Source organism: Nerophis ophidion, linkage group LG08, assembly GCF_033978795.1.
Source record: "Nerophis ophidion isolate RoL-2023_Sa linkage group LG08, RoL_Noph_v1.0, whole genome shotgun sequence".
Classification (NCBI taxonomy): domain Eukaryota; kingdom Metazoa; phylum Chordata; class Actinopteri; order Syngnathiformes; family Syngnathidae; genus Nerophis; species Nerophis ophidion.
In genome coordinates this window covers 23,828,384-23,842,921 of record NC_084618.1, presented here as the reverse complement: position 1 = coordinate 23,842,921, position 14,538 = coordinate 23,828,384, and the positions used below count along the sequence as shown (strand labels likewise).

Here is a 14,538-nt window from a genome sequence, read left to right as displayed (position 1 = left end):
ACCCTTCACTGGGTTTTGACACGGCATGAGACTTTTTTAACTGTTTTTAACTGCTATAACTGCTTTTTATCTAACAAATTGTTCTTAGGGTAAATTGTATTTGCTATTTCAATGCGTTTTTTCCTTATATTTTAACTATTTTTTTAGTCTGTCCTTTGCCTCTATTTTTTTTGTGGTGTACAGCCCTTTGGTCTTCAACTGTGGTTGTTTTTAAAGGGCTTTATAAATAAAGTTGGTATGGTATGGCAGTGGTTCTCAAATGGGTGTACGCGTACCCCTGGGGGTACTTGAAGGTATGCCAAGGGGTACGTGAGATTTTTTTTAAATATTCTAAAAATAGCAACAATTCAAAAATCCTTTATAAATATATTTATTCAATAATACTTCAACAAAATATGAATGTAAGTTCATAAACTGTGAAAATAAATGCAACAGTGCAATATTCAGCGTTGACAGCTAGATTTTTTGTGGACATAAATATTGATGATAAAGATTTATTTTTTTGTGAAGAAATGTTTAGAATTAAGTTGATGAATCCAGATGGATCTCTATTACAATCCCCAAAGAGGGCACTTTAAGTTGATGATTACTTCTATGTGTAGAAATCTTTATTTATAATTGAACACTTGTTTATTTTTCAACAAGTTTTTTGTTTTTTTCCCAAATAGTTCAGGAAAGACCACTACAAATGAGCAATATTTTGCACTCTTATACAATTTAATAAATCAGAAACTAATGACATAGTGCTGTATTTTACTTCTTTATCTCTTTTTTTTTTTTACCAAAAATGATTTGCTCAGATTAGGGAGTACTTGAATTAAAAAAATGTTCACTGAAAAAAGGTTGAGAACCACTGTGGTATGGTAAAAACTTTGTTAAAACTGCACGCTTGCCTCTCGTGCCGTGTCTAAGGTGGAGTTGCTAGGAGGCAACTTTCACAACACTGATATGGTTTTATCGCCCAGCCCTATTTCAAAGTGTAACGTGTGAGCTTTAAACTCACTATGTGTTTCATGGAAATTGTTTTGTAGGGGTTTTAAAGGCCTACTGAAATGAGATTTTCTTATTCAAAACGGGTATAGCAGGTCCATTCTATGTGTCATACTTGATCATTTCGCGATATTGCCATATTTTTGCTTAAATGATTTAGTAGAGAACATCCACGATAAAGTTCGCAACTTTCGGTCCCTAACAGAAAAGCCCTGCCTTTACCGGAAGTTGCAGACGATGACGTCACATGTTGATGGCTCCTCACATATTCACATTGATTTTAATGGGAGCCTCCAACAAAAACAGCTATTCGGACCGAAAAAACGACAAATTCCCCATTAATTTGAGCGAGGACGAAAGATTCGTGTTTGGGTATATTGATAGCGACGGACTAGAAAAAAAAAAACGCGATTGCATTGGGACAGATTCTGATTTTTTTAGACACATTTACTAGGATAATTCTGGGAAATCCCTTATCTTTCTATTGTGTTGCTAGTGTTTTAGTGAGTTTAATAGTACCTGATAGTCGGAGGGGTGTCTTGACGCCGATGTCTCAGGGAAGTCGACGGCAGCTTTATGGACGGCACAAGCTCAGCTGATCTCCGGTAAGAAGCGACTTTTTACCACAATTTTCCCACTGAAACCTGCTGGTTGACATTCGGTCGGGATCCATGTTCGCTTGACCGCTGTGATCCATAGTAAAGTTTCACCTCCGGGAATTTTAAACAAGGAATCACCGTGTGTTTGTGTAGCTAAAGGCTAAAGCTTCCATCTTTCTACTTTGACTTCTCCAATATTAATTGAACAAACTGCAAAAGATTCAGCAACACAGATCTCCAAAATACTGTGTAATTACGCCGTTAAAGCAGACGACTTTTAGCTGTGTGTGTGTGCAGCGCCCATATTTCCTAACAGCCCGTGACGTCACGCGACGTTTTTCGGAAGAAACTCCCGGGAAATTTAAAATTGCAATTTAGTAAACTAAAAAGGCCGTATTGGCATGTGTTGCAATGTTAATATTTCATCATTGATATATAAACTATCAGACTGCGTGGTGGGTAGTAGTGGGTTTCAGTAGGCCTTTAAATAATTTAACACCAAACCGACCAACAGAGAAATTGACACAAGTTTAAAAAAAAAAAAAAAAATGCCACTTGTGCTTGGCAAAGGTGTTAAAAATCCTCCAACTCAAGAGAATAATTTTTTTCAATGACTTTTTTGGGAATAATAAAATCTTATAAATGGGTTAAAAGCGAGGCCTCCGTCACGGCGGGACATTCCTATCTCATCACATTTCGGTTTTGCGCCCTTGAGGCCGTCGCTCATATCTGAGAGCAAAAGTGCAGTAGGTCAGGGTCACACTGATACTGTAAGTGTGCGTACACCTCCATAGTGTGTGTGTGTAGGGAGAGGGGGGGGGGGGGGGGGGGGGGGGGGGTCATAACACCAGTGAAAAGTACCAGAAGGAAAGCTGCCAAGCAACCTGGTTGCCGTGGTTACGGACAGGCGTCGCCCAGGCTGTTGGAATGGAAGATAACCAAAGTAATCAACTTAAAATGTACCTTTTCTCATGCAGCTGCTCTGAGGCTTTTTGCTCTGCGGACACAAAAAAATGAAGATTTAGTGTTAACATTTCTTCTTAAACGTCATTCATCACACACATATTTCAGGTTTGGTGTGCGGGGCAAGCGGTCAGCGGTCATGTCCGGGCAAGCTTTGTTGCGATAATCCACATGCTGCCACACATGCAAACACACACATTGATATTATTACAGTACAGACACCTTGTTGCACTTGAAGCCCATATATTTTAAACAAAGTCGGCCACAACATTAGGTACATCTACACAATCTAAGGCCCTGCATCCAAAGATGTTTCACTTTCACAACAATGCTGCTATATTGATACCCGTATAATTTATTGCAAGGAAAGATAAAAAGGTGTGTATTTTTTTTAAATATGAATTTGTATAGTATATCAATAAATACTGCCCTGCGATGAGATAGTGACTTGTCCAGGGTGTACCCTGCCTTCCGCCCTAATGCAGTGGAGATAGGCTCCAGCACCCCCCCCCCGTGACCCCAAAATAAACAAGCGGTAAAAAAACGGATGGATGGATCAATAAACACTGCGTAGGTGAGGCTAGGGATGGGTATTGAACTGATACGGTACCAATTCTCTGTACTTTTGCGTTAACAAATATTACATCCGTCCATCTTCTTCCGCTTATCCGAGGTCGGGTCGCGGGGGCAACAGCCTAAGCAGGGAAACTCAGACTTCCCTCTCCGCAGCCACTTCGTCTAGGTCTTCCCAGGGGATCCAGAGGCGTTCCCAGGCCAGCCGGGAGACATAGTCTTCCCAACATATCCTGGGTCTTCCCCGTGGCCTCCTACCGGTTGGATGTGCCCTAAATACCTCCCTAGGGAGGCGTTCGGGTGGCATCCTGACCAGATGCCTGAACCACCTCATCTGGCTCCTCTCGATGTGGAGGAGCAGCGGCTTTACTTTGAGTTCCTCCCGCATGGCAGAGCTTCTCATCCTAAGGGAAAGCCCCGCCACACGGCGGAGGAAACTCATTTCGGCCGCTTGTAACCGTGATCTTATCCTTTCGGTCATGACCCAAAGCTCATGACCATAGGTGAGGATGGGAACGTAGATCGACCGGTAAATTGAGAGCTTTGCCTTCCGGCTCAGCTCCTTCTTCACCACAACGGATCGGTACAACGTCCGCATTACTGAAGACGCCGCACCGATCCGCCTGTCGATCTCACGATCCACTCTTCCCTCACTCGTGAACAAGACTCCTAGGTACTTGAACTCCTCCACTTGGGGCAGGGTCTCCTCCCCAACCCGGGGATGGCATTCCACCCTCTTCCGGCCGAGAACCATGGACTCGGACTTGGAGGTGCTGATTCTCATTCCTGTCGCTTCACACTCGGCTGTGAACCGATCCAGTGAGAGGTGACGATCCCGGTCAGATGAAGCCATCAGGACCACGTCATCTGCAAAAAGCAGAGACTTAATCCCGTGGCCACCAAACCGGAACCCCTCAACGCCTTGACTGCGCCTAGAAATTCTGTCCATATAAGTTATGAACAGAATCGGTGACAAAGGACAGCCTTGGCGGAGTCCAACCCTCACTGGAAAAGTGTCCGACTTACTGCCGGCAATGCGGACCAAGCTCTGGCACCGATCGTACAGGGAACGGACCGCCACAATAAGACAGTCCGATACCCCATACTCTCTGAGCACTCCCCACAGGACTTCCCGAGGGACACGGTCGAATGCCTTCTCCAAGTCCACAAAGCACATGTAGACTGGTTGGGCAAACTCCCATGCACCCTCAAGAACCCTGCCGAGAGTATAGAGCTGGTCCACAGTTCCACGACCAGGACGAAAACCACACTGTTCCTCCTGAATCCGAGGTTCGACTATCCGGCGTAGCCTCCTCTCCTGTACATCTGAATAAACCTTACCGGGAAGGCTGAGGAGTGTGATCCCACGATAATTGGAACACACCCTCCGGTCCCCTTTCTTAAAGAGAGGAACCACCACCCCGGTCTGCCAATCCAGAGGTACCGCCCCCGATGTCCACGCGATGCTGCAAATATTACATCTTTTTGATAATAAAAACTCATTTTTTTACTGCAATATTTAAAAATGAGTCGATGATGTTGTTTTATGATCACATTTCCAAGTTTCAGTTACAGTTGCAAGTCTGAGACGTTCAATGGCAGTAGTGTATAGTTTGTACATCCATCCGTCCATTTTCTACCGCTTGTCCCTTTTGGCAAGGTCGATTCTAAGCCCATGACCAGAGTCTGTCCGACACATAGTGTCATCTTGTCCTAAACTAAGTAAACAAAGATTGGCCAATCACAATGTCTGAGCTGTGTTTGCTAAATCTAGTCTTTTGTTGCGTCCAAAAAAGTGTTGATGCTGTAAGTATTGTGCTTATTACGCACCGGACGTTTGATTGCAACGTGCATCTTTGTTGTAGTTTTCATTAGCAAATTCGGAGGTGTTGAAATTGCCATGTAAAATTGCTAATGCTAATCAGTAGCAAAGCCAATGTGTATAAGCATCAAGCAAGCGTACTGGAGCATTTTTTTATTTTTTTTGTTCAGCTGCTTTGTTGTTATTGAAAATTGCGACATTACATATAGAGGTTTTTTGACTGAGTCTGCTCTCAGTGCTGCTAGTGTGATCGTCAAAGTGTAAAGGTACTGTAACGTGGCACCATTAGATTTTATGTGAATCTGTGCCCGGGAGAACCAGCGGGATTCGGGCAGTACTCTTTCTGTAGGAGTTGATGATGTATAATTAGAATTTTGTATCAGCACTAAATTATTCACCAACAGTTTGTTTATGCTCCAACAATTCCTTTTTTTTTATATATAAACAATAAATCCAGCTTTGCGAACATTTATTCATCATGGTCAGGCCCGGAACCAATTAACAGGCATAAACGAGATATTAGTGCAGTGCTTCTCTATTATTTTCTGTTTCTGCCACGCCCTCTCTCCGACTCTATGCCGCGACTATAAATAACAGTATAAAATTGTTATAAGTACACCTCTGCAAAACATTGTATTCTCAACATTAAAGAAAAAAAAGAAATATAGATTAATTTACAATAAATTAGTTTATGAATATTATTTTAGTCAGTAACAGAAATACACACACACACACACACACACACACACACACACACATATATAGACATACATATATATAGACATATATATATATATATATATATATATATATATATATATATATATATATATATATATATATATATATATATATATATATATATACATACATACATATACACATATTTGATTTATTTTAGCCAGGGTGTCCAAAGTGTGGCCCGGGGTTATTTGCGGCCTACAGCTAACCGTTTACCGGCCCGCCACACTTTCTGGAAATGCTATTGCAAAAACTAAAAAAAAATATTAAAAAAAGAAGAATGACAATGTTGACACAAAGCTGCCATGCAGGCTGTTTTTTTCTTTCGTCTATCTTTATTTTTTTTTTTTCGCCATAGCTCGAAAAATATACACTTAACAACGTTATAATGAATTATTGACCTATTCAAGGCTCCAATTATTTCAAATATTTCACTTTAAAATGTTTTATGTGGAAAATACTGCATATACTGTGTGGTTGCCATACAAAAATATCAACGTTTTCTTTGACAAAAGAGCATAAAACAAACAAAATAACAGTTCAAACGTAAAATTTACAGATAAATCTGAAGTTGATCTCGTAACTTAAGTGTTGAAAGTAAAAAAAAACCTAATAAAAGGTATCACTAAATGATTGAGGCACCTTTTGGGTCCGAAATATATTTAATGGGATTTTATTTATCTTTTCACTGTGATTACTAAAAAAATAATAATTAATTAAAATCAATGGAGTCCTGCATTATTGATCTTTTGTGGCTCTATTTACTTTAGATCAAACATTGCTTTAGTGAATCATTTGGGCGGTGGGGGAAATACTGCATATTTCAGTTTTATTATAAAAAACAGAGTTGTCTTTGACAGAACAGGCATAAAACCTTTTTGGGTTTTTTAACTTTATATCAACCTGAAGTTAATATACTACGGAGACTTACTATAAGTGTTAAATAATAAAAAAAATAAAAATAATTTGACTAGTTTTTAACATTTTAATTATTAAAGGTAAAAAAAAAACAAAATCCACATATTTTGTTATGGTTTGAAAATGAAAAATATCAAAACGGCCCCCACATGCTTTAATTTTTCCGCGTGCGACCCTCAGTGGAAATAGTTTACACAACCTTAGCAATATGGAAAAAGATTTAAATCAAAAGTAGGATTACTAATTCAGTGTAAATATTTGAGTGGGCCCCGGGCTCCTCTGGCTGCGAAGTCAAAATGGTTAGAAAACAGCTAAAAAATGTGTTTCTCAGCTGTGATCTTTTTGGGCCGCAGTGGTATTTAGTTGTAATAAATGATAAATGATAAATGGGTTGTACTTGTATAGCGCTTTTCTACCTTCAAGGTACTCAAAGCGCTTTGACAATACTTCCACATTTTACCCATTCACACACACATTCACACACTGATGGAGGGAGCTGCCATGCAAGGCGCCAACCAGCACCCATCAGGAGCAAGGGTGAAGTGTCTTGCTCAGGACACAACGGACGTGACGAGGTTGGTTCTGGGTGGGATTTCAACCAGTGACCCTCGGGTTGCGCACGGCCACTCTCCCACTGCGCCACACTTTTAGTTTTGTTCAATTATGTATTTTGGGTGTGCAAAATAACTATTTTAACATTATTAAAACACACATTTTTAAGAGTTCAACCAAATACGAGGACTAAAGCTGACCACCATGGCGGCCAGTGCGGGCAAGTCAAGTTACATTCCTGTCAGGGTCAGAGCAGGAAGGGGCTAGGGGTATAACAGTATGTGTATTTGTATTGAAGCGTTTCGGTACGGGGGTTCCGGTTCGGTTCGGAGGTGTACTGAACGAGTTTCCACACAAACATATGAAGAAGCCACCTAATCTAAAGTCTTAACAAGCTGCTCTGCTTTCTGCCCCTGTCTCCTACACAGCACCTAGCATTGTCCCACCCACACAACCATCTGATTGGTTACAACCATAGCGGTAACAGCCAATCAGCAGTGCGTATTCAGAGCGCATGTAGTCAGCGCTTCAGCGTGGAGCAGATAGGTGTTTAGCAGGTGAGCAGCGGACTCTCCCCAAATTATAATAAACACCTCCCAGTCAACGTTCTAGATCAGTGGTCCCCAACCACCGGGCTCGATTGGTACCGGGCCGCAGAAGAATTTTTTAAAAATGTTTTATGTATTTATTATATCAACATAAAAAAACATAAGATACACTTACAATTAGTGCACCAACCCAAAAAACTCCCTTTTTCATGACAATTTAAAAAAATAAAAATAAATACTAAATAAAAATCCCCCCCGCAAGACAAATTATCAAGCGTTGACCGGTCCGCAGCTACAAAAAGGTTGGGGACCACTGTTCTAGATGACGTTCTAGAAACAAACTGCAGCTCAGCTCGCTCGCAGTCCTGGCTTGAGGTAAAGGCTAATTAACTTTTAGCGTAACATTAACTCATTTTGCAGTGTGTGTGTGTGTGCGTGCGTGTGTGTGTATGCTAGTGATATAATAATGTAGCTGCATCATTAAGCCTATATGAACTCTATGGTGTTCAGGGATGAATATTCTCCTATTGCTGTTGTACTACTTTTTCAGCTATAGTTACATTAATCATTACTAATGTAGCAGCCTAGTTTGAATGGCAGGGTCCCTTCTATCACATGTTGATAAAAAATATAACATTTACATAATAAAAGTCAACTACAGGCTTCCCAAATGCTGTAATAAATTAAGCATGATGAGTTGACTTGAAACTGTTTAATGTTGCACTTTCTATATGTAGAAGAAAAGTTTTGTCATTTTATTTAATCCGAGCAACAAGTTGAGGCAGTTTAATGTTGGGCAGAATTATTATAGTGTTCCCAATGTTAAAATGATAAAGCCATTGTTTACAAATTTGTTAAATAATTAACCAAAAATTACGTACCTCTAAACCGAGGTACGTACCGAACCGACATTTTTGTGTACCATTACACCCCTAGAAGGGGCTAGGAACACGTTTCTGGTAAAAATGTTTTTTAAAGCGCAATATCACCAGAGGTGGGTAGAGTAGCCAGAAATTGTACTCAAGTAAGATAACTGTTACTTTAGAGGTGTATTACTCAAGTAAAAGTAAGGAGTAGTCACCCAAATATTTACTTGAGTAAAAGTAAAAAAATATGTTGTAAAAAAAACTACTCAAGTACTGAGTAACTGATGAGTAACGTGTTCGTTTAATAATGACGGCAACAAGTAATGCACAAAAACATAAGAATAGCAATGAACAAATTCAGAGCCAGGAATATCTCTTAAGCAACTAAAACAATAATATATATTAATTAATATATATTTGGTTTTACACTGTATTGAAAAAGAATGTGAAAATGAATTTTACCTTTGCAACCTCATTATACTACTGGCTATTGTATATTCATAAATGTAATTTTCTCAATACCCGACCTGTTTTTTGTGCCTTTAAAAAAGATTTAGAACGCTACATTAAAACACTACCTCTAACAACCAAAAAGCTGCGAAAACGATGATGCCGTGTTCCAAATTTAAGTTATTTACTGAGAATGAGTGAGCCTATGGCTTTGCACTTTGTTTATTTTATATATATATTTTCTTTGCATTTTAGTTACTTTGAATTTACAACCCCCTGGCGCTGTTTTGTACGGTTTTTAATACTGTTTTTGTACTTACTTTGATTATTATTTTCGACTGTAAATGTTAAAATTTGCAAATAAAGGTTTATAAAAATGTTTTTAAAAAAAAGTGTGCAGTTAATCATGTGACCGCCTGGCTCTGTTTGATTGGTGAAACGGAGTCAAACGTCACCAGTAGAGATGCGCGGATAGGCAATTATATAATCCGCAACCGCATCACCAAAGTCGTCATCCTCCCGCACCAACATTTTATCAGAACCGCAACCGCCCGCCACCCGCCAGTAGAAATACATCAGAGGTCGGCCACTTTTACCACTCAAAGAGCTATTTAAACCTGTTTCACAGGGTAAAGAAGACAATGTGAGCCACTAACGTTCTTGCGAATATCCAATGGTGTTCATCCTGATGACAAGAATAAGGGCGTGCTGTGAAGCCATTGCCTTTGACACGTTCAACATGTACAAACCGATTGTTAGTCCAGCAACATGTTGTATGCAGCTTCCGCAATCACTCGTACAAGATTGAAAGGCATACTGGGTGATACAGAGTACACTGATGGTTGTGATATAAATAATTTTAACACTCTTACGAATATGCGCCACGCTGTGAAGCCACACCAAACAAGAATGACAAACGCATTTCGGGAGAACATCCTCACAGTAACACAACATAAACGCAACACGAGAAATACCCAGAATCCTTTGCATCTGTGACAATTCCTGAATATATTTTACACCCCTGCCCACCTTACTGACACACGGAGGGGGGTGGGGGGGTTTGCTGCTAGCGGGGATGTATAAAATAGTCAGGAACATCATGGATGCAAAGGATTCTGGGTATTAGTTGTGTTGCGTTTATGTTGTGTTACTGGGAGGATGTTCTCCCGAAATGTGTTTGGCATTTTTGTTTGGTGTGGCTTCACAGCGTGGCGCACATTACTAAGAGTGTTAAAATTGTTTATATCACAACCATTAGTGTACTCTGTGTCACCCAGTATGCCTTGCAGTCGTGTGCGTGTGTCTGCGGAAGCCACACACAACATGTTGCTGGACTGTCAAGCAGATCGTACATGCTGTAGAAGGCGACAAAGCCAATGGCTTCATAGCACGCCCTAATACTTATTAACTGGGTGACTGCCGGCAGTCATTCTAGAGAATGTTTGCGTCTCCTATTGTCTTCTTCGCTTTGTGACACGGGTCCTAAATGGCTCTTTGAATGGTAAAGGATACCCATCCCTGAACCATGTATATCAAATATTTCCGAATGGTTCAACCGCCACCCGCCCGAATCTATTTAAAATCAATTTTTTCGTCATGTCACCCGCCCGACCCGCGGTTTATCTCGCGCATCTCTAGTCACCAGTGACTGCATTTGATTGGTGAAACGCAGGCATGTGATGGATCCTACTTTGAAGGTCTGTCTGACAAAACCAACAAAGCGTGCATTAACAGATCGATAAAAATCAGTAGCGAGTAGCGAGCTGAATGTAGATAAATGGAGTGGAGTAGTCGAACCTCGGATTCAGGAGGAACAGTGTGGTTTTCGTCCTAGTCATGGAACTGTGGACCAGCTCTATACTCTCGGTAGGGTTCTTGAGGGTGCATGGGAGTTTGCCCAACCAGTCTACATGTGCTTTGTGGACTTGGAGAAGGCATTCGACCATGTCCCTCGGGAAGTCCTGTGGGGAGTGATCAAAGAGTACGGGGTACCGGACTGTCTTATTGTGGCAGTCCGATCCCTGTACGATCAGTGTCAGAGCTTGGTCCACATTGCCGACAGTAAGTCGGACACGTTTCCAGTGAGGGTTGGACTCCGCCAAGGCTGTCCTTTGTCACCGATTCTGTTCATAACTTTTATGGACAGAATTTCTAGGCGCAGTCAAGGCGTTGAGGGGTTCCGGTTTGGTGGCCGCGGGATTAGGTCTCTGCTTTTTGCAGATGATGTGGTCCTGATGGCTTCATCTGACCGGGATCTTCAGCTCTCACTGGATCGGTTCGCAGCAGAGTGTGAAGCGACCAGAATGAGAATCAGCACCTCCAAGTCCGAGTCCATGGTTCTCGCCCGGAAAAGGGTGGAATGCCATCTCCGGGTTGGGGAGGAGACCCTGCCCCAAGTGTAGGAGTTCAAGTACCTAGGAGTCTTGTTCACGAGTGGAGGAAGAGTGGATCGTGAGATCGACAGGCGGATCGGTGCGGCGTCTTCAGTAATACGGACGTTGTACCGATCCGTTGTGGTGAAGGAGGAGCTGAGCCGGAAGGCAAAGCTCTCAATTTACCGGTCGATCTACGTTCCCATCTTCACCTATGGTCATGAGCTTTGGGTCATGACCGAAAGGATAAGATCACAGGTACAAGCGGCCGAAATGAGTTTCCTCCGCCGTGTGGCGGGTCTCTCCCTTAGAGATAGGGTGAGAAGCTCTGCCATCCGGGAGGAGCTCAAAGTAAAGCCGCTGCTCCTTCACATCGAGAGGAGCCAGATGAGGTGGTTCGGGCATCTGGTCAGGATGCCACCCGAACACCTCCCTAGGGAGGTGTTTAGGGCATGTCCAACCGGTAGGAGGCCATGTGGAAGACCCAGGACACGTTGGGAAGACTATGTCTCCCGGCTGGCCTGGGAACGCCTCGGGATCCCCCGGGACGAGCTAGACGAAGTGGCTGGGGAGAGGGAAGTCTGGGTTTCCCTGCTTAGGCTGTTGCCCCCGCGACCCGACCTCGGATAAGCGGAAGAAGATGGACGGATGGATGGATGGAGCGGAGTAAAAGTAGCGTTTCTTCTCTATAAATATACTCAAGTAAAAGTAAAAGTATGTTGCATTAAAACTACTTTTAGAAGTACAATTCATCCCAAAAGTTACTCAAGTAGATGTCACGGAGTAAATGTAGCGCGTTTCTACCCACCTCTGCTTGTCAATGACACATTGAAGTTACACATGCACAAATAAAAGCTCTGACGCGGACATGCTTGCAAAGCAGAGCCTGGCGTGGCTCCGAGGGCGGTCCAGTACTTACTAGCAGGGTGCAGCAGGGACAGAGACTTAGACAGAGAGAGGGCCTGAAGGAGAGATCGACTGTGGCTGACGCCGTGAGATGGCACATCTACAGGACAGGACAGGCACCGCACACACACACACACATCAATCGCACACACTCGCCTGAGCGCTCTTAGAAGATGGGTTAGTTTGTAAAAAATTGGCCTGAAGGGAGAAAAGAGCGATGAGGTACTGACCCGCGCTGCAAGCGTGTCCATCCTGGACAAAGCGGGAAGGACGCAGGCCGACTTTGGAGTATGAGTAGGAGCGCAGCCGCACGTTTGCTACTTTGGAGGCGGGGTCGGGCGCTGAGGAGGCGGAGAGGCTGCGAGTGCAACCGAGGTCGGGGGCGGGGCTAGTCCTCTCCGTGCCGTCGTCCTCGCTGTCCAGCTCCAGGGACACGTGGCTGGGACTGCGGCGACAAAGCCAGCCGGCCGGGCGTTAGCAGAAAGGCGAGCTTGGTCGCCGCTGATTGGACGGAGCTTTATAGACCTGAGGATGGAGGCGTCCATGAGAGGGTCCGTGGCGAGCGGCGGTGGCGGCGTATCCGTGGCAACCAGGAGGTCATCCGCGTCCGATACGACGGCGGCGTCGGTCTCGGTGCTGTCGCTCGTCACGCCGCTGATGTCCACATCGCCGACCTGGTCCAAAGTCAAATCAGGGGAAAATTATGGAAATAGAAGTGATCCGTTCCAGGGTCAAACTCTGGCTATCTTAAAACCTCTAAAGCAGGGGTCGGCAACCCGCGGCTCATTAGCGCCGACCTAGTGGCTCTCTGGAGCGTTTTCAAAAATATATGAAAAATGGAAATGATGAGGGGGAAAAAACATATTTTTTGTTTTAATTTAGTTCCTGTAGGACAGGAGTAGGGAACCTATGGCTCTAGAGCCAGATGTGGCTCTTTTGATGAGTGCATCTGGCTCTCAGATAAATCTTAGCTGACATTGCTTAACACGATAAGTAATGAATAATTCCGCTGGTAATCACAATGTTAAAGGAGAACAATTTCAGAATTTCACAATTTCAAAAGGGTTAAAAACAATAAAAATCAGTTCCCAGTGGCTTCTTGTATTTTTGGAAGTTTTTTTCAAAATTTTACCGGTCCCGGAATATCCCTAAATAAAGCTTTAGAGTGCCTTATTTTCGCTATCTTCAAAACCACTATCCATTTCCCTGTGACGTCATACAGGGCTGCCAATAAAAAACATCATGACAGTTACCACAGCAAGATATAGCGACATTAGCTCGGATTCAGACTCGGATTTCAGCGGCTTAAGCAATTCAAAAGGTTACGCATGTATTGAAACAGATGGTCGGAGTATGGAGGCAGATAGCAAAAACGAAATTGAAGAAGAAACTGAAGCTATTGAGCGAATAGCTATTGACGCTATTCGGCCATAGCGTGGGTGTACCTAATGAAGTGGCCCATAGCATGGCTGCCTTATTAGCATCGCCGGTAAAATGTGCGGACCAAACGATCAGGACTTTCGCATCTTGTGACACTGGAGCAACTTAAATCCGTCGATTGGTAAGTGTTTGTTTCGCATTAAATGTTGGTATCTAGTTTCAAATGTACATACAGCTAGCGTAAATAGCATGTTAACATCGATTAGCGTAGCATGTTAGCATCGATTAGCTGGCAGTCATGCCGTGACCAAATATGTCTGATTAGCACATAAGTCAACAACATCAACAAAACTCACCTTTGTGATTTCGTTGACTTAATCGTTGCAAATGCATCTGCAGGTTATCCATACATCTCTGTGCCATGTCTGCCTGAGCATCGCCGGTCAAAATGTGAAGACACTCTGGTACATTCAATGGGGGTCTGGCGGCAGATTTCTTGCCAGTGGTGCAACTTGAATCCCTCCCTGTTAGTGTTGTTACACCCTCCGACAACACACCGACGAGGCATGATGTCTCCAAGGTTCCAAAATATAGTCGAAAAAACGGAAAATAACAGAGCTGAGACCCGGTGTTTGTAATGTGAAAATGAACATGGCGGCAGTGTTACCTCGGTGACGTCACGTTCTGACGTCATCGTCAAAAGACCGATAAACAGAAAGGCGTTTAATTTGCCAAAATTCACCCATTTAGAGTTCGGAAATCGGTTAAAAAAATACATGGTCTTTTTTCTGCAACATCAAGGTATATATTGACGCTTGCATAGGTTTGGTGATAATGTTCCCCTTTAAAAATAACGTT

General features: G+C 42.8%; 1 protein-coding gene across 8 annotated transcripts in view; it reads right to left on the bottom strand.

The window, feature by feature from the left end:
• Positions 1-14,538, bottom strand: part of arhgef28a (Rho guanine nucleotide exchange factor (GEF) 28a) — a 161,980-nt gene that overhangs the window by 99,235 nt on the left and 48,207 nt on the right. For 3 of the 8 annotated variants that reach the window (XM_061908051.1, XM_061908054.1, XM_061908052.1), the window contains exons 7-10: positions 12,826-12,974; positions 12,531-12,745; positions 12,314-12,400; positions 2,553-2,586 (exon numbers count right to left, since the gene is read on the bottom strand). In XM_061908051.1, coding sequence (XP_061764035.1) covers positions 2,553-2,586; positions 12,314-12,400; positions 12,531-12,745; positions 12,826-12,974 — 485 coding nt within the window. Of the gene's footprint in view, positions 1-2,552; positions 2,587-12,313; positions 12,401-12,530; positions 12,746-12,825; positions 12,975-14,538 lie in introns of those variants that run through there. The other 5 variants (XM_061908053.1, XM_061908055.1, XM_061908056.1 and 2 more) reach the window with 3 other exon arrangements.